This window comes from Anabrus simplex, chromosome 1 (genome assembly GCF_040414725.1).
Source record: "Anabrus simplex isolate iqAnaSimp1 chromosome 1, ASM4041472v1, whole genome shotgun sequence".
In the NCBI taxonomy this organism is placed as follows: Eukaryota; Metazoa; Arthropoda; class Insecta; order Orthoptera; family Tettigoniidae; genus Anabrus; species Anabrus simplex.
Genome location: NC_090265.1, coordinates 788,857,175 through 788,879,381, shown reverse-complemented (window position 1 = coordinate 788,879,381; position 22,207 = coordinate 788,857,175). Strand labels below are relative to the sequence as shown.

The following is a 22,207-nucleotide window of genomic DNA, read 5'->3' as shown; positions in this document are numbered from 1 at the left end:
CATTACATTGTGTGAAGTGCTGCTATGCCATATGTCAACATTATATTAGCATTACCAGGGCCGTTCATTGGATTAACATAATTTCGGGTGTACTTGGGCTGAATGGGCTCAGAGGGATAAGGCTCTGGCCTTCTGCCACTAACTTGGCAATTTCGATCCTGGCTCAATCCGGTGGTATTCGAAGGTGCTCAAATACGTCAGCCTCATATCGGTAATGTAAAAGAACTCCTGCGGGACTAAATTCCGGCACTTCGGCGTCTACGAAAATCGTAAAAATGTAGTTAGTGGGACGTAAAGCCAATACCATTATTATTTCAGGAGCACTTCCCTTTCATTGGGTGCTGAACATTAAAAAAATCCACCACTTCAAAACTAAGGCAACAAATAATGTTTCATAGTTCTCATGAGAGCGAATAATTGAGGAATTTCGAACGTTAATTTTTTTTTAAACATTCAAAATGATGTTATAAATATCATTTTAACAGTTTTTTAATATATTTTCACCCATCCATCAAAGTGATATCAACGAGAAAACGTTATTTGACTAATTGAAATTTCTAAATAATCAGCTTGTTGTTCTTTTTTCTAGTAGAATATATGTGATTCTAGTTGATTGTATGTTGTGCGTACTTGTTGGCGAAGCGTTTTCATACGTGAAAAAGTGATTTTCCCTTTGATGTTACATTTATCATGTTAAATTACCGCCGTTTATATAATAAGTACGCGATATTTTCGTGTTAGCCAATACCAGCAATCCGGCTACTTCGGCCGCCAGGTTTTTCTTATATTACGGTCTGAGGATTGGAGTCGGTCTTGGTCCTTGTAAGCTATTACGTCCTGCGCAGCAGTTTGTTACCCCTCCGTCTAGAGATAATCTGTATTCTGTACTCCTTTATTTATTTCGTTACTCTTGGTTAATGTGGAAGCTATTCTTTTTAAAAAGAAAGTTCCTACCATTTTTATGATTTCGATGTTGGTGTCCCTGTTCCCTTTTATTTAAATATTCCTTCACAAGTTAACCGCGCGTCGTGTGAAGTTAACAACAGGCCGAAATGGTAGCCAGAAAAATCATCGAAACCCGTATATTGCCCTAGTTTGTTGATAAGAAGGTACACGTTTAACATTCTGTACTATAAGTAAATAAACCGTGAACTATGAACGTGATATTTGATACAATGTATAAGAAGTCGACGGCGGCTGTGTTTTGGAGTGTAGCTTTAGAAGCAGCATTGCTCATCATCTTGGCGTGTGTTGATATTAATATAATGAGCCCCGTTGCGTGGATCGAGTTCATTTATACTTGCTTTTCTATTCATCTTTGGATTTATTTCTTGCCGCTTGCTGGTATAACGGTTGCTCAAGGTATGATGTATAGTAAAAAGTATTTGACGGCTCCAGGGTTCTGCAAAACTCGATTTGACTTACTTAAAAGCTTTTTCTCATTTCATAATATGCTAATGTTAATCATATTCCCGGCAATGAGCTTCACAATTACATGGACATTTTTATCTGTTGTTGGGAGGGACTACCTTAAAATGACTGGTTCGTGCAGAAATTCTGCTCAGGACTGTGTGACTGAAGGTTATGTTTTCTTAGTTCTTTGTGGAATATGGTCTGGAATTCATTTCTTCATTACAAATTATGTTTGGGATAATAACTTACTGGTATTTCCTGTCGTACATCAACTAAAATATATAGAAGTTAAATCAGAATTGTTTTCATCTCTAAAACTTGCATTGTATAAAGCCATGTGGCCCACACTATATTTTCTTGTATTCTTTTATTGGAAGAGTGAATACATTTATGACGTATTTGATTTGTCAGTATCAAAAAGTGAACTAGATATTTTGTTCATTCTTCATGCATGGCTATTCACTACTATTTTCATTTTTACTAATCTCATAACCAGACACCTTCTTCAAGTTTATTTAACAGAACATTGGGAGTTTCCTGTAATTTCTGTGCTCAAAGAATCTGTTACATTACATCAGGCTATAGCTATGAAAGAACAACCTGTATTTCAAAGTTTAGGTTGTTATGACTTAATGGTATTAGCTGGAAGTGACTTCTGTAGACGTCAAGAACTCTTTTCATTAAGTCAACCCGGTGGCCATCCGCATAACTGGAATGCATTGATCAAGGAGGTTTTGTCATTAATTGATAATTTCACATCTGATTTAAATGCTGCAAATCTTGACGGTGGTGTTACTTTACATGCTAATAAACCTACTCCAGATAATTTAATATCGGCATCACCATTGAATGTCAAAAAGTTACATTTGCACAGTATGCGTAATCTATCCATGCAGAGAGATCCAGTGCAGCAAGACAGTCAGTTTGGTAGTGCTCCAGTTCCTTTGTGGGATTTTTTTACTTATTTTGTGAAAAAACGTGTGGATCAGTTCAAAGCTGGGTTTTCAAAGAAACCTCCTATTCGATTTTTTTTTGGCGAAATTCCTGATGCTCGATTAAGATATATTCTATCACAAAGCCCTCAGATTATTTGGGCTGTGCAAGGAATATCTTGTCTTGCAGCTACATCTTTGAGAGAAGATAAGTATGGAGTTGTAATAAAGGACTTGCCTTCTGTGGTTTTATCTCTTGTAAATTTAAAGCAGACATTGGAAAAAATTCCTAAAACTGGGAACTATAAGCGATCTCAGAAAAATGAACAAGATGAAACTAAAATAAAGATTGCCTTGAAATCAGCTGTGAAGAGAGGTTTGTATCATATTTGTTTAACTTATGGCGTGAGTGTAATGGAACTAGAACTTCCGAGGAATGTCCACTCACAGCTGCAGTTGTTTCTGTCCTTCAAGGAAGGATGAAGTTGTACAAGATTTGTTTTTCTGCAACTAATAGACTGATAAACTCTGATCTTGATGTATGTCATTTTTTAGTGGTATGATTAAAATTTTCTGTGTGTTTGATAGTATGTCAATGTGGGAAAATGACCTTATACACTGAATGTTTTTAGCAAATGTTATTTTTATAGTAAGCTTTATGGTGTCAGTGGATACAGTATTATACAGGGTGTATCAGAACGATACCAACAAAAAAAATCAGGAATGCATTTCGTGTTGTGTTAAGAACGATCGTGCAGTCAGATTGGCAGAGAAAATTTTTCTTTTCGAGGAAACGAAGTTACTTTGTCTCTTCCGGGCGCACAATTCAATTTGACAAACTTGCTATGCCACAGAGCCAGCCGCTGCCTTTTGCTGTGCATCAGAGGAGGGAGGGGAAGTGAGACCGAGGTAATGCTCGGTGCAAACGCACAAGTTTCTTGTTCGTTTTGCATAGTTGCTTCTCAGCCTCAGTAGGCATTGTACAGTTTGTTTTGCACAAATTGAGTACTGTGCGAACGTTGTAGAGAGAAGATGAATTTGCACCAAGAAAACACGCGGCTTTCCAGGTCGTTCGTGACACACCACACGCCCTGAAGAGAGTCCAAAGGTCGCTACTACACTGTTGTGAACAGTGCGTTGAAGTAGGAGGGAGGCATATTGCACATCTACTGTAATCAAACCATTGAGCATATTGTTTCCTTAGTTCAGTATTTAATTCCATTTACAATGTTATGATTGAAATAATACATAATTGCGGGGTGGCAGCATTGCATCTTCGAGCATGTTAAATAATAAAGGACGTTACTGTGACCAACAGATGGGAGGAGAGATGATTTGCTGCATTAATTGACTGACAAGTGTATCGTAATTACAGTGTGTTCTTGTACTGTGTGTGCAGTTACGGCTGTTTAATAAACAAACTGTGGATATGGCCTGTGAGAGACAAGAACAATCCTGTGCAAATTGTACAAGGAAACTTGTGCATACGTGCATCATGCACCCCACTCCCCCTGCTCTTCCCTGAAGCACGGCAGCGGCTTGTGCTCCGGCATAGCAAATGCGCAGAGTTCATCAATTTGAATTGCACGCCCGGAAGTAACAAAGTTACCTCATTTTCTGCTGCAAAAGAAAAATTTTCTCTGCCAACCTGATTGTACCATCGTTCTTAACATAAAACAAAGTACCCAGGATATATATTTTTTTTCTATAGTTCTGATACACTCTGTATAGGCTTAAGCTGTTTTACTGCCAATTCCGCGAGAGAATAATTCCTAGAGTGAAGAGTATGAGTGTTTTATTGTGTAAAAGTTAAGAAGCATATTTAATACTATAGACAGAGGCTGTCGTTGATAAAGCTTAGGTGATTGATCACGTTCAAAAGTGTACCAGTGATGCACTGAACACTTGATTTTGGTGCCTTTGGTTTTGTCAGTTGTGTCTAGGAATGAAGAGTTAAAGTAATATTTCTGTAACCATTTGTTATAACCTCTTTTAAATGTTTGGTGCTTATAGCATACATTTTGTAACTTGCTGTCTGTCTGTACTTTTCATTGACTTCTTTACTGTCTAGAAGCCTATTCTGGCTGACAGAGTTGGTATAAATTTGTAACAAACATTAACTGGAGAAAGTGTAACTGTGTACAGATGGGCCACAGTAACCGTGTAGTCATGTGACTTTAGAGGCCACTGCCACGACTGATTGTGGAAACATCAGTTAAGATTTTTAGCGAGCCGGTAAATGTTAGTGCTCAGAGCCAGCTGCTCTTTTCCCTGTCGTAGCCTTACGCACACAGTGTTGAATCGGTCAGTTGCCATTGATCTGCATTTAGAGTAGTCGCCCAGGTGGCAAATTCCGTATCTGTGTTGTTTTTTTTTTCCTTAAATAATTGCAAAGAATTTGGAAATTCCTCTTGAATTCCAACTTTATCTTCATATCTTTCCTACTTTTAAAAACATCACTCAAACTTATTCATCTGCTAATGTCATTCCACGTCATCTCTCTGACAGCTCAGAACATACCACTTAGTTGAGTAGCTCATCTCCTTTGTCCCAAGCCTTCCCAGCCCAAGCTTTGCAACATTTTGGTAATGCTGCGATTTTGTCAGAAATAAAAAATAGGAGAGGATTTCAACCAATCAATACTTATTTATTGCATACATTAAGCTACAGGACCGGTTTCGACCTCGTATACAAGGTCATCTTCAGCTGAACCATACATACATATTTATATAATGAAGCTTTGATTGTGTTATTAAAGGAATGCTATATGATGATGATGTACATTTAGTCACAAATGGGGCAAGTCGTAGCGTGAACTGGCGTATATGTCATTCTGTACAATATTACAACTGTATGTCTAAAATATTATGTTGAAGGTCTTAAAATTAGTGTATAAAATATGTCTTTACTTAAACTAACTTATAGATAAATACAATATATAAAAGTACTTCATGCGTATGAACATTCGTTCTTGCTTGTTGGTCAATACATCGACTAACTTCCGTATTTAAGTCTTGTTTACAGTTGTACACTTCAGCTGCTATTCTTGGAGTTTGTAAAATTGCATGGGTAAAAGATTTTGTCTTCATGTATATATGTGGGATAAAACACTTTCAATTTAAAAAAAGTGCCAAATGTATGGATGAAATTGAACTAAAATATGTTCAGCTCTGCTGTGTGTGTTGCCTTTTTATTGGAACCAATTCATGTTGTCCTGTGGCGTCCGTAAATTTGGATGACATTGGGTTCAAAGTAGTGGCTCCTTTCTCATTTGTAGCTGTGCAATGATGTTATGTTTACTGTTGTTGGTGTAGCTGAGTTGTGTTTGACGTGCGAGCTTGTAATGTACTACATATATACATGAAGACAAAATCTTTTACCCATGCAATTTTACAAACTCCAAGAATAGCAGCTGAAGTGTACAACTGTAAATAAGACTTAAATACGGAAGTTAGTCGATGTATTGACCAACAAGCAAGAACGAATGTTCATATGCATGAAATGCTTTTATATATTGTATTTATCTATAAGTTAGTTTAAGTAAAGAGATATTTTATACACTAATTTTAAGACCTTCAACATAATATTTTAGACATACAGTTGCAATATTGTACAGAATGACATATACGCCAGTTCACGCTAAGACTTGCCCCATTTGTATGTGACTAAATGTACATCATCATCATATAGCATTCCTTTAATAACACAATCTTAATCAAAGCTTCATTATATAAATATGTATGTATGGTTCAGCTGAAGATGACCTTGTATATGAGGTCGAAACCGGTCCTGTAGCTTAATATATGCAATAAATAAGTATTGATTGGTGGAAATCCTCTCCTATTTTTAATTGTGCAATTCGTCAATACGGAAATGAAGATTATAGATTACGATTTGTCAGAAATCACCCAAACAAATCTAGCTGCTTTTCTTTTGGATTTTTCAAGTTCCCTTCTCGAATCAAATCATCCTGGTGAGGGTCCCATATACTGGAACAACATTCTAGTTGGGGTTTTACCAGATACATTTATGCCCTCTCCTTACGTCCTTACTACAACCCCTAAATACCCTCAAAACCATGTGCACAGATCTGTACTCTCTATTTACGATCCCATTTGTGATTATCCCAATGAAGACCTTTCCTTATATTAACACCTAGGTACTTACAGTGATCCCCATAAGGAACATTCACCCCCATCAACGCAGTAATTAAATTAAACCTATCTAACATTGTCAGGGTCTTTTTGCAGTTGTTCACTATTGATTCCAATTCTTTACTCATATCATTTATATATAGCCTATATAAGAAAACAAAGGTCCAATAATACCCTCTTAATGATTACAGAATCAGATAAGGATTTGCCTACTCAAATTCTCTGAGTTCTATTTTCTAGTAATATAGCCACCCATTCAGTCACTCTTTTGTCTAGTCCCATTTTTGCCAGTAGTCTGTACATTAGATAGGTCAATCATAGGGGGAGATTGAATATATTTAATATCATAGGTAAGTTCCAGTACTTAGACACTGTTAGTTGCCTCTATCTGGACATATTCCTTGTACCAATCAATCTTTACATCCTGCTGACTGAATACTTGTGCCTTCTGAAGATCCTCGCATACACACTCCCCTTGTCAATTAATGATTCCTTGGAACCTGTTTCTGCATTAACGTAGCTATGCATTCCATTCCATTTTTCATTAAAATTTGTATGACTGCCAATTATGCTTGCCATCATTTATCCTTAGCTGATTTCGAGAGATTCAGTTTCTTAGTAAGTCCTTTCAACTCCCCCTTTCTTCCACAACCATTTCTAAGTATTTCTTTCCAACTTGCACCTCCTCCTTAGTCTTTACTTCTCTGCTATAATATAGCAGGTCTTTAACATTTCTTACCGCCTTTGAAGGTACATACCTGTTTTCACATTCTTCAACAATTACTTTAAACCCATCCTGCATTCTGTTTACATTTTTATTTACAGGTTGGTTTTTTTTTTTTCTCCAATCATAATTACTGTTTTAAAGTCCGGCTCCATGGCTAAATGGTTAGCGTGCTGGCCTTTGGTTTCAGGGGTCCCAGGTTCGATTCCCGGCAGGGTCGGGAATTTCAACCATAATTGGTTAATTTCACTGGTACAAGGGCTGGGTGTGTTGTCTCCATCATCGTTTCATCCTCATCACGACGCACAGGTTGCCTACAGCGTCAAATCAAAAGACCTGTGTCTGGTGAGCTGATCTTGTATTTTTAGGCACTAAAATCCATACGCCATTTCATTTTTACTATTTTAAAACTCCCTCATGCCTGTCTTATCATATAGCAGATAACTAGCTTAATAGTCCTACTTTTACAATCTTCCTTTCTACGACATTTATTTCTAACTACGACAAAAATAGCTTTGTAATCACTAATACCATCTGTTACTTCTGTTTCTCTATAGAGCTCATCTGGTTTTACCAGCACCACGTCCAGAATATTCTTCCCTCTAGTTGGTTCCATCACTTCCGTATTCAGCTGTCCTTCCCAGATTAACTTTTTTGCCATTTGTTGGTCATGCTTCCACCTTCCCAATTGACATTTGGTAAATTGAGACCCCCCACTACAGTCACGTTCCTTTCCATATAATTTCCCACATAGTTGATTATCAATCAATCAATCACTCAATCTACTGATCTGCATTTAGGGCAGTCGCCCAGGTGGCAGATTCCCTATCTGTTGTTTTCCTAGCCTTTTCTTAAATGATTGCAAAGAAACTGGAAATTTATTGAACATCTCCCTTGGTAAGTTGTTCCAATCCCTAACTCCCATTCCTATAAATGAATATTTGCCCCAATTTGTCCTCTTGAATTCCAACTTTATCTTCATATTGTGACCTTTCCTACTTTTAAAGACACCATCCAAACTTATTCGTCTACCGATGTCCTTCCACGCCATCTCTCCACTGACAGCTCGGAACATACCACTTAGTCGAGCAGCTCGTCTCCTTTCTACCAAGTCTTCCCAGCCCAAACTTTGCAACATTTTTGTAACGCTACTCTTTTGTTGGGAATCGCCCAGAACAAATCGAGCTGCTTTTCTTTGGATTTTTTCCACTTCCTGAATCAAGTAATCCTGGTAAGGGTCTCATACACTGGAACCATACTCAAGTTGAGGTCTCTCCAGAGATAAATATGCTCTCTCCTTTACATCCTTACTAAAACCCCTAAATACTCTCATAACCATGTGCAGAGATCTGTACCCTTTATTTACAATCATAATAATTCCAAATTAGTGTGTCCGCCACCTTTCCAGGTCTGTACACTACAAAAACATAGTTTTCTATTATCTTTAGAGATGAGCCTTTCATGTTTGTAATCTTTAACTTTTTCTTAGCTTATAAATTATTTTACCAGAATTAATATTCCCCCTCCTACCATTCCTATCCTACCTCTACGATAAACACCGAGTCACAATTAGTTTTTTTTTTTTATGTTCCCACCTAATCAATACTATTTATATTGTAAAATTAATTTATAACATCTAAATTACAATACTAGTTTTGATCCATGGATCATCTTCAGTTGTTTACATTAACAGTTAAAATAGTACACACAATCATTAAAAGCCATTTCTTGAGTTTGTCATAAATTACATCTTAACCCTTTGACTGCCAGCCTCATACGCGGTGTCTATGTCCTATACCACCAAGGCCTAATGAGCACTTTTTACCTTGCAGTAAATTATTCGTAATAACTTCCGTTCAATTTCTGTAAATTGGATGGGCATTTTTTTGTTTCGAAGGTAATGCATCGGACATTTTATTGATGTAAGTTAATGCACTATATTTTATGAAATTTCATTTTATGAAGTGATAATTCAAATAAATATTTCCTGTCTTTGAAAAAAAAAAAAGTATTTCATGATCAAAAATCGGTAAGAAAAAAATATTTTTATTATCAAAAGCTGCATTATTTTAGAGAGGTGGTGTTTCCTATGCTATATATATAAAAAACAGAGCCTTATGTACAAGATTACAGTTACAATATTTTTATCATTATTATTTATATTATTATTATTATTATTACATTAACGTGAAATTTTCTAATCTTACATTATATGCATATGCTCCAGTTCCTGGTTAGTTTTAAGTAAAAACTTACTACTAATGTCTATTTCACACAGACTTAACACTCAAAAATACACTTTTTGCCTTAAAAATATGATACAAGAAATTATTTACTAATATTTACACATGTTTATGACGTGCTCTAGCCAATGTGCTTAGGGAAGCACAAAGGGTGTACACACTTCTTACACTGTTTACAAATGTATCTGGTCTTTTTTCCATTTACCACCTTGACTAGTACTAATCTTTCTGAATACGGAACAGTTGCGTTCCTTTTTTTTTTCTCGGTAAAATATTAAGGGGTTCGTCACCTGCCCGCGGGAGCTAAATTGCCACTCGGCAGCAAGTTCCTCAACTAAACTTGTATATAGTCTCATTTAATCCAATACTAGTCCAAAACATGTATTATACATTATTAAAATGAATAAATAACTCGGAAAGTATTTTTTCTGGAACGTCCGATCAATCGGACGTTGGCGTTTTTAGACTGATCAATCGGACATTGGTGGTTAAAGGGTTAAAAACTAATAGCCGCCCATATTTCTGTTGAATTAAAACACTCTTCTTGAAGTTTATAAATTTGCTGTCTTAAAATTTAGTGAACTATTAGTTTAATTTGTCAAGTGAAGTAGTACAATCAGTCATTAAATACCATTTTCTTTGAATTGTAAATAATACAGTCTTAAAGTCTAAGAAAATGTCTGTTTCATTCCACTGACATCTATCTGTTGAATGGGAAAACCTAAGTTTGTCAGAACTATGTAGGCCTAATGGTGTTGCCTCAAAAAACACATCTCCGATTTTAATTTTACTATCCTAAAATCTAGTAGCCAATTGTTTATTTTATTCTTGTTGTGCTATTAATCACACAGAGATTCGAGTTCTGTGATAACATTTCTGCATTCATTCTGCACTGTCCTCTACTTCATACGGCTTTCTATAGTTAGAGCCCTGCGCGGATATACAAAATAATATCTGCATCTGTGAATGGTTATCCATGGAGAATTTGAATATTTAAGTACAGTATATTACACCCAAGGTATTGAAAAGAATAGATCTGTTAACACAATATAATAGGCCTGGCACCAGAACCCCTACAGTCGCAAGTTTATGAGGGATTTTCTCTTGCGACAGCTACAGACGTATTGATCTTTGTTCCTTCCTTCCATTAATTGCGGCCAGGAGCCAGTTAAGCTTAGGTGAGATTTATGGCTTTATGGTTTCAAGGCATATCACTATTCTCACATACCGGTACCAATGTCAAGGGTTGCCTAACCACAAGCAAAAACAAGAGTATACCTGAGTGAAAATCAATAAATGTCATTAGTTAGAAATTATCAGCAAAATTATCCGTATTGCCATACAGTTTGTATCCGCCAAGACACTAACTTTGTGGATAAATCCGCGGATATCCGCATCCGTGCAGGGCTCTACCTATAGTTGTGTTATATTGGAGGGCAAGTTAAGATTGTTGGGTGTTATTAGGAGTATTTTAATAACACAAATTATTTCATTAATGAATGAATACACAATAAATAATGGTTTGAACAAAACACTACTTTATACACAAAAATGAATACTGAATCAAATATAATCATCACCATGACATTCTAACAGGTCTAAAACTGACATTATTCTAACACAATTGGGCATTAGGTAATTAATTGTTCATGGCATGATAGAGAAAATCTCACGCAAAATGTGAATAACTAATCACAAGAGAAAAATCGTGCTCAACTTATTCCAAACTCTAAAAGTACAGGGCTTTATAAAGTTTATACATAAACTTAAAACACAATAAGTCTGCCAGTTTTAATGTTATACAATCAGCCCCCTTATTTTCAACATCAATACCTTCATGCTTACTTTTGCTGACAAAACGCTTTGTTTGACACTCCTGTTGCTTTTAAAATTTTATCTAGAACTGACTGCAGTGATATAGCATGTTTTTTTTTTTTTTAATCCTTCGTGACATCCATCACCTTATAAATTACAGTATCTTCCTTGCTTGTGTATACAGCTTCTGGGTTTTCCTTTTGAGTTCACAGGTGGCATTGTGTGAAATATAACTACTATCATAGGCACTAAATCTACACTAATTGTCTTTAGTTTTTACAATTTGCTTTACGTCACACCAGCACAGATAGGTCTTATTGTGACGATGTGATAAGAAAGGGCTAGGAGTGGGAAGAAAGCGGCTGTGGCCTTAATTAAGTTACAGCGCGAGCATTTACCTGCTGTGAAAATGGGAAATCACGGAAAACCATCCTAGTTTGTCCAGGTTGGCTATAAATAGGTGTATGTAACGTTATGTAAATACCAAATGCATACTACCAATTTTTTTTCTTTCAGCTACAAATGTAATTTAGGAATACAGGGACATTGTTTTATCTATGCAGGGGTTTATCATTTGCGCGGTCGCCAGTGCTGCAGGCTTGTTTCCTGCCAAGCACTTTGCCGTCATGCACTTCTCGGCGCTATAAGTTTTCCTCCTTTGCAGTCCACTGAGAGCTTTATCAGTGTTAGGTTCATTTTAGTCAAATGTTCAGATGTTTAGTGCTCGGTGTGTTGATGCAATGCTGTTTTGATTACGTAAGCATGTATATATACATAATACCTTCATAAAATACAGAAAATCTTGTGCAAAAATACTCTGACTCAGTGCCGGGCGAGAGCTGACTGCATTAACGGTAAACTACTTGGCAGGAGACAGGCGAGCAACAATTCCCTGCGTAGATAAAAGAATGTCCCTGTATTATCAATAAAGCAGGATGAACGAATTTCACTTCATCTCCTCATTCAGGAGACAACTCACTTCAACAAAACTACAATTACCAGGCACGGTGAAGTCTTTTGCCTGTCAGCATGCGCTCGTTTATTCTGGGATAGTTCTGCTATGAGATGAGAACGATGACAGGCTGGCAGAGTGATCACTCAAGAGGCGTAATGAAATTAAAAAAGATCACAGCGGAGGTGCTGCTATTCCATGTGTGTGCAGAATCTGTCTTTCTTCCGTCAGTTTCACTCAAATAGTAACTGTCACGAGTTGCACAGTTACCATGGCCCATCTCTACTAGAAATGTATTTGTATGAATTAAATATGAAGCACAGTTTTGCAGCCATCTCTGATATGGGGCATATACATTGTGTGAGAGATTGGAAATAAATTGTGAAAAACAAAATCATTGATAAATGCCAGTTTTTTCCATTATAAAAATTTCAGTGAGCTGTTGTTTTCTTAAGTCAGTTTAGTTTGATATTAGCTGAAAATATGAACTCATGATTTTTTAGGGTTTTTCTTTCTTCACAAATTCATCACAGTAAGTTAGCTCCTGCATTACTACTGAACTGCAGGATGCACATAAAGCCTAATTTGATATAAACTAGTCATATTCACATAGAAAAGACAGTATTTTAATTATTCTGGCTATGGTTTCAAATGCACATCTTGATTATGAGATAAGTATGAATTAAATATGAAGCACAGTTTTGCAGCTATCTCTGATGACGATGATGATGATGATAATAATAAATATTATTATTGCCATTAAATATTGAAAGTTGGATATTTTGAGGTGTATTTTAATTGAGAGTATAATTGCGGTTTGGCTGTATTCTCTCTGACATACTAGTCCAGGTAAGTTTGAATTGTGCTATTAATCAAGGGTAATTACTCAAGAATCATACCCTAATAAAATATCATTTTTGGAGTGGAGAATGTTTCAGTGTTGGAGGACCCAACCTACCTGACCCTTTTACTATACTTCCTTGTGACAGCATTTCTATGGCCATCCTGCTTGGCTTGCAGGTAGGTGTTTTAGAACTTTATGTTGTGTTTGAGAATTTCTGTGCATTTCTGAGTTAAGGTATTGGATTCATTGGTAAAACATTATAATGTACACTGGCTTATGTATCCATGGCAGTGAAGGTGTTAGGTGGATGTGAGGTAGCATGTACACCATTTCAGTTATCAATCATTCACCCTGATCTGCACTTATGGCTCTCGCTCAGGAGACAGGGTCCCTGTCAGTTGTCTCTTTTCTTAAATGATATTAAAGAAGTTGGAAATTTATCGAACATGTCCCTTGGTAAATTATTCCCATCCCTAATTCTTCTTCCGATAAATGGCTCCCCCTATTTGTTCTCTTGAATTCAAAATTTTTGTGAGGCAGAAAGTGAAAAGGGATCTCTTGTCAGATAAGGAAGACTTTCAGTCCAAGCAGAGTGAGTGGTTAGGGTCAAAAAATGTTGGCATTCAGTCTTTTTCTGATTATTATACCTTACTTTGTCCTGTGCAAGCTCTTATCAATATCAACGTTTTTGAAACTGAAAAAAAATGATTAGTGGTGTCAGCGTAAAATTTCAAAGTGTGTTTACTCATTTCCATAAATAATGAAACTGCCATAACACTATTCTTTTATGAAGAAAAATCTACCTTTAATATTAAAGTTTTAGAATTAAATACTGAATTTCAAATAACAAAACCTAAATAATTTTTTGACAATAGGTCCCTTTTACCTTTCTGCCTCCTACTTTTAAAATCTCCATTCAAGCTTACTTGTGTGCCATCTCTCCACTGTCGGCTCATAACATATCTCTTAGCCGAGCAGCTCGTTTCCATATTCCCAAGTCTTTCCAGCCCAAAGTTTGCGAAATTATTGTAACGCTATTCTTTTGCGGGAAATCACCTAGAATGAATTGTGCTTCTCTCCTTTGGGTCTTTTCCAGTTCTTAAATAAACTAACCCTGGGTAGGGTCGTATATACTTGAACCATACTCTAATTGCGGTTTTACCGGTGACTTTTACTCCCCTTTCTTCACATCCTTACTGTCTGTCTGTTAGGTCATCAGCCAGAGGCTGGTTGGATCCTCAAATAGCACCACCAAAGGCTATGCAGTTATAGGGAAACTGCAAAAACCATTGGCAGAGCCCAAATGAGGCATACTAGGCAAGATGAGGAGTGAGGTAGTTTGCCATTGCTTTCCTCACTGGACCAGAAGGTGCCACTACAGCATGACTGATCCTATGAGCAAAACCTTTTATAACACTCGGACACTAGTTGTGCTCCAAATGTCATTACTCAGCACTATCCCTACCCCAGCAGCTTCCATATTGTCACAGCCATGGATGAGACTGCAACTTGGGTGGAAGCTACACTTTGCTCTGGCCTGTGCCAAGAGACTGATACAAAAGTACTGCATCCATCAAGAAATGGCAACAGTTGGAACATCCTTACTATAACCCCTAAATACCCTCAAAATTATATGAATTTAATATAAACTTTATTTACAATCCCATTTATTTACAATGTAATTACTCCAAAGATCATCATTCCTTATATTAACACCTAGGTACTTGGTTTTATTCTTGCTTAGTTGTTTACCTTTTGTATATTTTACATGTGAATTTTTGTGAACATATATGAAAAGTGTAGTGTGATTTGCAGTATTTAATATTATTTATCAAGTGACTTTGAATTAGTAATATGATATGTGGCCGGCTAAAGTCGTGCCAGCCGCCGCGGTTATACGCACAGTGATTCCCATGAGTACTTCCACACCATCAACACTCATTATAACTAGGGAGCGGATTTTTATGTACTAAAAATGTGAAAAATATTTTTTATGTGCTGAAAAACTTTAAAATATGTGATAAAAAATTGAAATTATTTTCCTTTAAATATCACATAACTACTCGCGCTCAAGAAGTACAGTAAGTAAGTATAATGTTTTGTATTAGAATATGGTGCTACCAAACGTGCTCCTTAAGGCAAAATGGTGTCTGTGTATGGAAACGTGCTGTATGGTATATTAATTTTTGATATGTCAGAGTAGATATTATGAATGGTTATTTTTTTTAAAAGGTAAAATTTTATTTATATAGGCCCTATGGCAAAAGCAACCTATCATCTTTGAGAAAATAGTACCAGTTCGTACTCACTCATCACACGCTGGAATATTAGTTGCTAGAAGTAGTCTCAGAATTGCAGTGAACAACAAAGGTCATCTCCAAATTGTTCATCACAAATGTATGCCGATTATCTCTAAATAACTCCTTATACTGCGAAAACGATCGCTCCACATCACAGGAAGTCAGGCGAGCATAGTTAAAGAGAGGAATGTCACCAACAATAACGCCATCAATTTCGCCAACATGAGCACCCTCTAATACATTAGAAATTTGGCACATTGTTTGAAATCCTCCGTTTTTCCTGAACAAATTTTGATATTTGACCTTTAACAGTCCCTGTACCTGCGAAGCCGGGAGTGAATCTAATTTATTTTCAACAGCGCGCACTTCCTTCACTGGTTCGGACAACAGTTTAGTGGATTTTTCAAGTATGTCTATAGTTTTACACAAGAATCTTAGATTGGCAGATATAAACGCCAAATCATTTTTTCAAAAAGCTGTCTTTTAGTATCTCTTGAAGAATCTCAATTGACGACGCGTCGTTTTTATCTAGCACGTTCACAACGGATGCAAAACTTTCGAAATTGTCTGCGTAGTATACCACAGCGCTAAGCCAGGTACGGTACCCCACCGCGTAACAATAGGCAGAGGAGGAAGCACAAGATCCGGGTTTTTCTCATTAAAGAGATCGATTCTTGAGGGTGCTTTTACGAAGACTTTTTTGCCATTAGACACTAATTTATCCAGTTGAGGATACTGAGCCCGCACAGTTTCACATAACCTGTGTAGAGCATGAACAACGCAAGTTACGTGTATAATTTTCGGAAAGCTCACAGAAAGGCCTTCGTCTGCCTTTTTCATGTAAGCTGCACTGTCAGTAAGGAAAAGCAATACATGGTCGTATTTTATACTTTTTGGCCAAAGTAAGTGCATGGCTTCATTGAATAACCTAGCTACAGTGACATGGTTTGCAGCAAGCATTTCTTTACACGCTAGCAAATAAGAATGTTCGCAAGCAGTTTTGTCATTCTTCAACACACCAACTACAACATTTCCTACTTTTCTGCCACTTGAATCAGTGGTTTCGTCAATGCTCACCCACAGTTTTTCGCTATCACATACTGCCCGAATTCTCTGTAAAGTTTCTTCGTAACATTTTGGGAGATAGATTTTCTTTAATGTGGATTCGTCTGGAGGCTCAAAATTAATGTACTTTGTTAGGAAATTTCTCAGTCCCGGATTATTTATTTTAGCAAGAGGAATGTCGGCGCAAACAAATGCTCTGCACACATCTATAGTAATTTCCACGTAAGGAAATACCCCAGAAAGTAAATATCGCCACCCGATGCTCTTCTTTTCTCTTTTTTGTAATGGCTGATCACTGCTGCCAACCTGCCTGGTTACATATTAAAATCACCAGACATAACCATAACAAACTAACCTCAATGTAGGAAACACCGATAATCAATGTTTCCCTACCCTAGTAAATGATAAAAGATAAGATCAAATAAATCAAGATAATTATGAATATCTCGTCGATTTCCACGCTCAATGAGGAATTAAGGAAATAAACACACTTTCTCACTCAAATTATCCGTCTTTATTTTGATATACACTAGGCGTACTATAACCATATTCTTGACAAGAGGGGCGTGTTAAACGATGCAATTTATTTAATAAGTCTTTGCAGTGTGATTTTAGAAAGTTCCAGACATCCAATGACTTCCCTTTCTTTTGCGCGAACATTTCCTTCTCTCTTCAACACCGGTAACCAGTAAGGAGAGAAATTATTGGGCATATTTTCAGCCTGCAGGCTGGTTATATCTTCAAGCTTATCAGGTAACATATAGGAATACTAATGTGCCAAGCTCCGTGAACGGAAATTAGGTCAGGTTTCAAGTTCACTGCGGATTTGAAAATAATAATGTTATAAGTTCTACTGCCAAAATTTCGTCCCGCAAGAGTTATTTCGTGTACCGGTAGATCTAGACATGAGACTGACGTACTTGAGCACTTTAATCATTTCACGCAAACAATGTTAATAAATGCATTATCCGAACATGCCACAATTCTACTTACTTGGTATTAGTCAAATAGATTTACAATCCCACAGAAAAAGAAAATATGCTTTAAATATTCTCGCAAATGTATCACTAGTGACTTTAACGGCAATGCGGTGGCAACACACAATTCACGCTAGAACAGTGACTGAACGTTGCCAACGTGCCAGATTAACGGTTAATGTAAGACGTCGTATCGGCAAGTAGGGTCCCTAAACTGTATGGTTACCAACACTGAAAAAGACCTGCAAAATACCCAACAGCAAGAAAAGTAACTATAAATCGATACCTTAATATTACAGGGGAGAAAGGGTAAGGTTGCACCCTTAGGGTACGTCCTTACACGGAGAGGACTATAAATAATACTGGGAATATTTAGATCACCGCCGTCTCCTATAGGAGGATAGAGACGGCGGTGATTTAGATGGGCCTGCATTTGAAGTAGCTGGTTCAGCTATTAGTAATTGTCGCGAACGCACACGCGAAGCAGCCGCAGTATGCTTATTTCCAGACAAATGCTGGATTACTTGAGAACGTTGATTTGCACGTACTGGTTTACCACACGGTTGGCAAAATAATACTTTTCCATCGGTAATGAAAATGCTTTTAAATTTCACTACATATTGTTGAAAACGCGACCTTGTACTCGACTTCTCTTTTGGCATTATTTTGCAGGTTACGACACGCGTTTACGGTGAATCACTGTTTCAATAAAAATAGCAGCGGACACTGAAGGAAATATTTCTTATAAATCCATACAAAATCACGCGACCACGGGAATGATATATGGACCCGAATAGCTAACCTTACTCTTAGGAGTGATGAAATTCCACTACCTAATAGTGGGGCAATATTCTTCCGAGTCTCCCATGTCGTAACGGAATTACGTCACCTTATCTCTTCGTGATTGCCTTTCGCTGATATTCTATAAACAAAACCCGAGAGGGCTTACTCATAAAGAGTTGGAATGACATCATGCAAGGAAACATCTTGTGCAGCAAATCAAATCGCTGTCTAAATGTAACGACGTAGTCAGTGACCAGAAAGTTTGAGATCTTATGGAGGGAAGTCCATAAAAAGCCGAAACATTCAGATACATTATGTTAAATACACTGTTAAAAACAATACCGTAGTCGTAAAATGAAAATATGAGCATTGTTTTATAACACAGAAGCATTTTAAATTTTATTGTCAACAAATATTGCCGATTTATGTGCTTATTATAGATTTTCTTAAAATATGTATTTACATTTAAAAAATGTGAAAATGTGTTTTTATGTGAAATAAGATTGTTTTTACACTTGGGGATGCACAATAGGAATAATGAACTTCGTAACTTGCGTTAAAACTTACGCAAAAAAATTATGTAATTACATAAAAATCCGCTCCCTAATTATAACTGAGAGGGCTTTTCTGCTTGTTGAAACTTGCAGGGTGATTTTTCTCCCATTTTACCATCGTACTATTATAGAGCTGCCAACTATTACGAATTGCCCGTAATTATTACGGATTTCACCTCACGATTACGGTCATAGTTGAAATTACGGGAAAATGACATAAAAATCTACGAAAAAAAGGAAAAAGTCCAGTCCTTTCGAGCATTACTGCTCAAAACCCTTCTAGCTTCACTGCTTGTGAGTTGGTAACGGTCCTTATTCAATAGTTACTGGATGTTAGGCCCCTTTACTACAAACATCATCATCAGACTTTTGCTACCCGTGAGCATTGTGAAATTCATTGCTCTTCTCCATTGTAAAACCTTACGTAATTTTTGTATTTGCAGTATTAAGTGTACCTGACAGCAACTCTCCCACAGGAAATGTTTTCAGTGTTGATGGAAAATATCAGGCAGTTCAGGGCTACTTTAAGCACAGGTACATTGGAATAGCTTATGGTTCAGAAGACAAAAATGCCATCACCGGAGTGGGGAAGGGTGCTGCAACAAAACCTACACTGAAAAGTAGCTGATGGGTGCAAAACAAGGAATGTTTTATCACAGAACTGGTAACAACAACTCTACGAGAATACTGGTCGTCGTATCAACCCCCTGCAGAAGATGAGCTTCAATTCAACGATGCCGTTGATCAGGCTCCGGATATGTACCCAACGTCGCTCCAGGATTTACGTCTTCGGTCCGCACCATGGGACATTATCTCGGATGATTCAGGCTCCACCGCCGGCGACCCGGCGGACTCGGAATCGGCACAGCATCCTGATACGGCTTCCGAAGACGGCGACAGCATCGCCTCCGAGATCGACATCGACGGTTCCTTCCTTCGACCTCTGTCACGAAGAATACCGCCTACTGACCCCCTGCATCCAGTAATCCATCCACCTCGAGCCAAACCCCAGCGATACACCTCCATTGGTGTAAAGCTGGCCAACCCGGTTCCTTATCTGGATACACCCCTCGGGCAATATGCTCAGCGTATTACCGACCAAGGGGTGTATCTTCCCCGGCCACGGGACGCGCCGCCCGTGTTCCGGACGACTCCACCCTCTCAACTCATGGACCTGGCGATTCAAGACATGTTGGCACATCGCATCATTCAGGAGGATCAACCCACAGCAGCATTTCCCCTCTTCCTCGTGCCCAAGGAAAATGGCGACGCAAGGGTCATATATGACCTCTCGGCTTGGACACCGTACATCATCAAACCTAACTTCTCTCTGCGAGGACCTGCTGAGGCACTCACCACCATCCCGCCGCACCACAAGGCAATAAAGCTCGACCTAGTGAGTGGATTTTATCAACTAGCCATACAGCCCTCCTGCCGTCACAACTGGGGCATTCGCTATCGAGGACGGACATACACCTGGACCCGGCTCCCGATGGGCCATGCACTAGCGCCGTCCGTCATGCAGCGGTGGGCACTAGCAATAGCCGAAGTAATCGAAAGTGAATTTCCAGTAAAGATGATAGTGTACTTGGATGACTGGTTAATTCATGGACCTACCCTAGACGACAACCTCACTGAGGAGATTCTGCTATACCTCCAAGTGATAATAGGAATCACCATTAATCATCGTAAGGCACAGCTCCAACCAACTACTGTGTTGACCTACCTTGGGGTCACTATTGATATCCCAATGGGAGAAGTTTCCCTCCATGGAGCTACCCAGCAACGAGTCCTGCAACTAGTACGCCTCATCCCGTCTGCGACAGAGGAGGAACGACAACAGATCGCCGGATACCTCGCCTGGTGTGCTTGGGTCATGGGGTGGCCTTTCTTTCTCTCCAAGCACGCATTATCAGGCGAGGACTACTGGATTCGCCGCATCCTCACAGCTGACTACGTGGCCACGCCACGCAGAACGACCCACGCTCTTCCTATAGACACGATTTACACTGACGCTACGCCTAGCTCCATTGCGGCGGTGGCTCCTCTACATCAACAGGCCTGGGCCCAGGCCTTCCACCGACCAGCTCCCATCCATGCGGCCGAAGTGGCGGCCGCCATCACGGGGGCACTGTGGTACCTTCAGGATGTTCCCTCTACGGCCAGAACTCTCCGAATATTCACCGACAGTGCAGTGGCATTATGGACTTTGAAAACAGGACGTGGTCCAGTGTTGCATGCCCATGGTTATATATTGTTATTGTACATAGATCTTTTAAATAAAGCAATGGAGAGGGGTGTTACCCTCTCGTGGCAACCCGTCGCCTCTGCGGCCAACCTGGCTGACCGACCGTCCAGGGAAGTGCTCGATTCCCTACACGCAATTGTGTGCAATATGATATACGGTACATTAGATTATATTACTGTCAGAAGGGCAAAGGAAGTGTCACTATCGAGAAGGGAGGAGTATGGTTTGGATTTGACTAAAAAACAATTTGTGTGTGTGTGTGGGGAGGGGGGTTACCTCTGCTATTATATACTGTATCTGCTTTATGTTTCACTCTTTCCTTTGTATACTGGGGCTACTGTAGCAATCTTCATTCATTTGTCACAGTTCTGTCATGTAAACAGTAATGAAATAGGTACTTCAGATGTGGTGCTATATCCCAACCCATTGCATTTAGTATCTCCCCAGAAATCTTTATAGAATCCAGCTGCTTTTCTAGTTTTCAACTTCTGTTTCGTCTTGTAAATATCTTTTATTATTGTAGGTGAATGTCAGTACTTTGCTAGTATTTGTCATGTCTTCTATATCCAGCAGTCTTTACATTCTTCTGACTGAATATTTCTGCCTTCTGTAAATTCTCACATATAACTTACTCCCCCTGCTCATTGATGATTTCTGGAATGTCCTTACTGCAGCCTGTTTCTGCCTTAAAGTACCTATACCTAACCTACCATTTTCTGTTAATTTTAGGTGACTGCCAGTTATGCTTGCTATCATGTTATCCTTGGCTGACTTCTTTGCTAAATTCATTTTTATAGCAAGTTCCTACAGTCTTGCTTTACTTGCAGAACCATTCTTAACTTTTCCTTCTAACTTGCACCACCTCCTTAATCTTTATACTTCTATGCTGTAATGCAGTGGGTCTTTACCATTCCTTACCCCCTGTGGGTGGGGGACACAGATGAATAATACAGCCACAGTATTCCTGGCCTGTCGTAAGGGGCGACCAAGGGATGATTGTATTAGAACCATGAAACTCCTTGTGATTAGAACCACCACGTGGGGAACACCATGGGTCGCTTTTCCTTGCGCGTAGTATCACTATGTTCGGTACCAAACAGGTTTGTGATTAGTAGCAAACGAGAGTGCGAAGGCTTTTACAGTACCTGTGATTAGTAGCACTATATGAGCGACACCATGGGATGATAGAACCCATTGTTCTGG

The 22,207-nt window shown here is 38.4% G+C and overlaps 1 protein-coding gene across 1 annotated transcript; it reads left to right on the top strand.

Moving 5' to 3' along the window:
- The first annotated feature begins 1,027 nt into the window (after window positions 1–1,027).
- On the top strand, window positions 1,028–3,443 carry LOC136873485 (nucleoporin Ndc1). The gene has a single exon (XM_067146705.2). It carries the CDS (start codon window positions 1,155–1,157, stop codon window positions 2,826–2,828), a length of 1,674 nt encoding a protein of 557 aa, XP_067002806.2. The 5' UTR covers window positions 1,028–1,154; the 3' UTR covers window positions 2,829–3,443.
- Window positions 3,444–22,207: the final 18,764 nt, after the last annotated feature.

Coding starts and splice junctions, on each gene's coding strand:
- LOC136873485 (XM_067146705.2), top strand. CDS start 1,155: ATGAACGTGATATTTGATACAATGTATAAGAAGTCGACGGCGGCTGTG.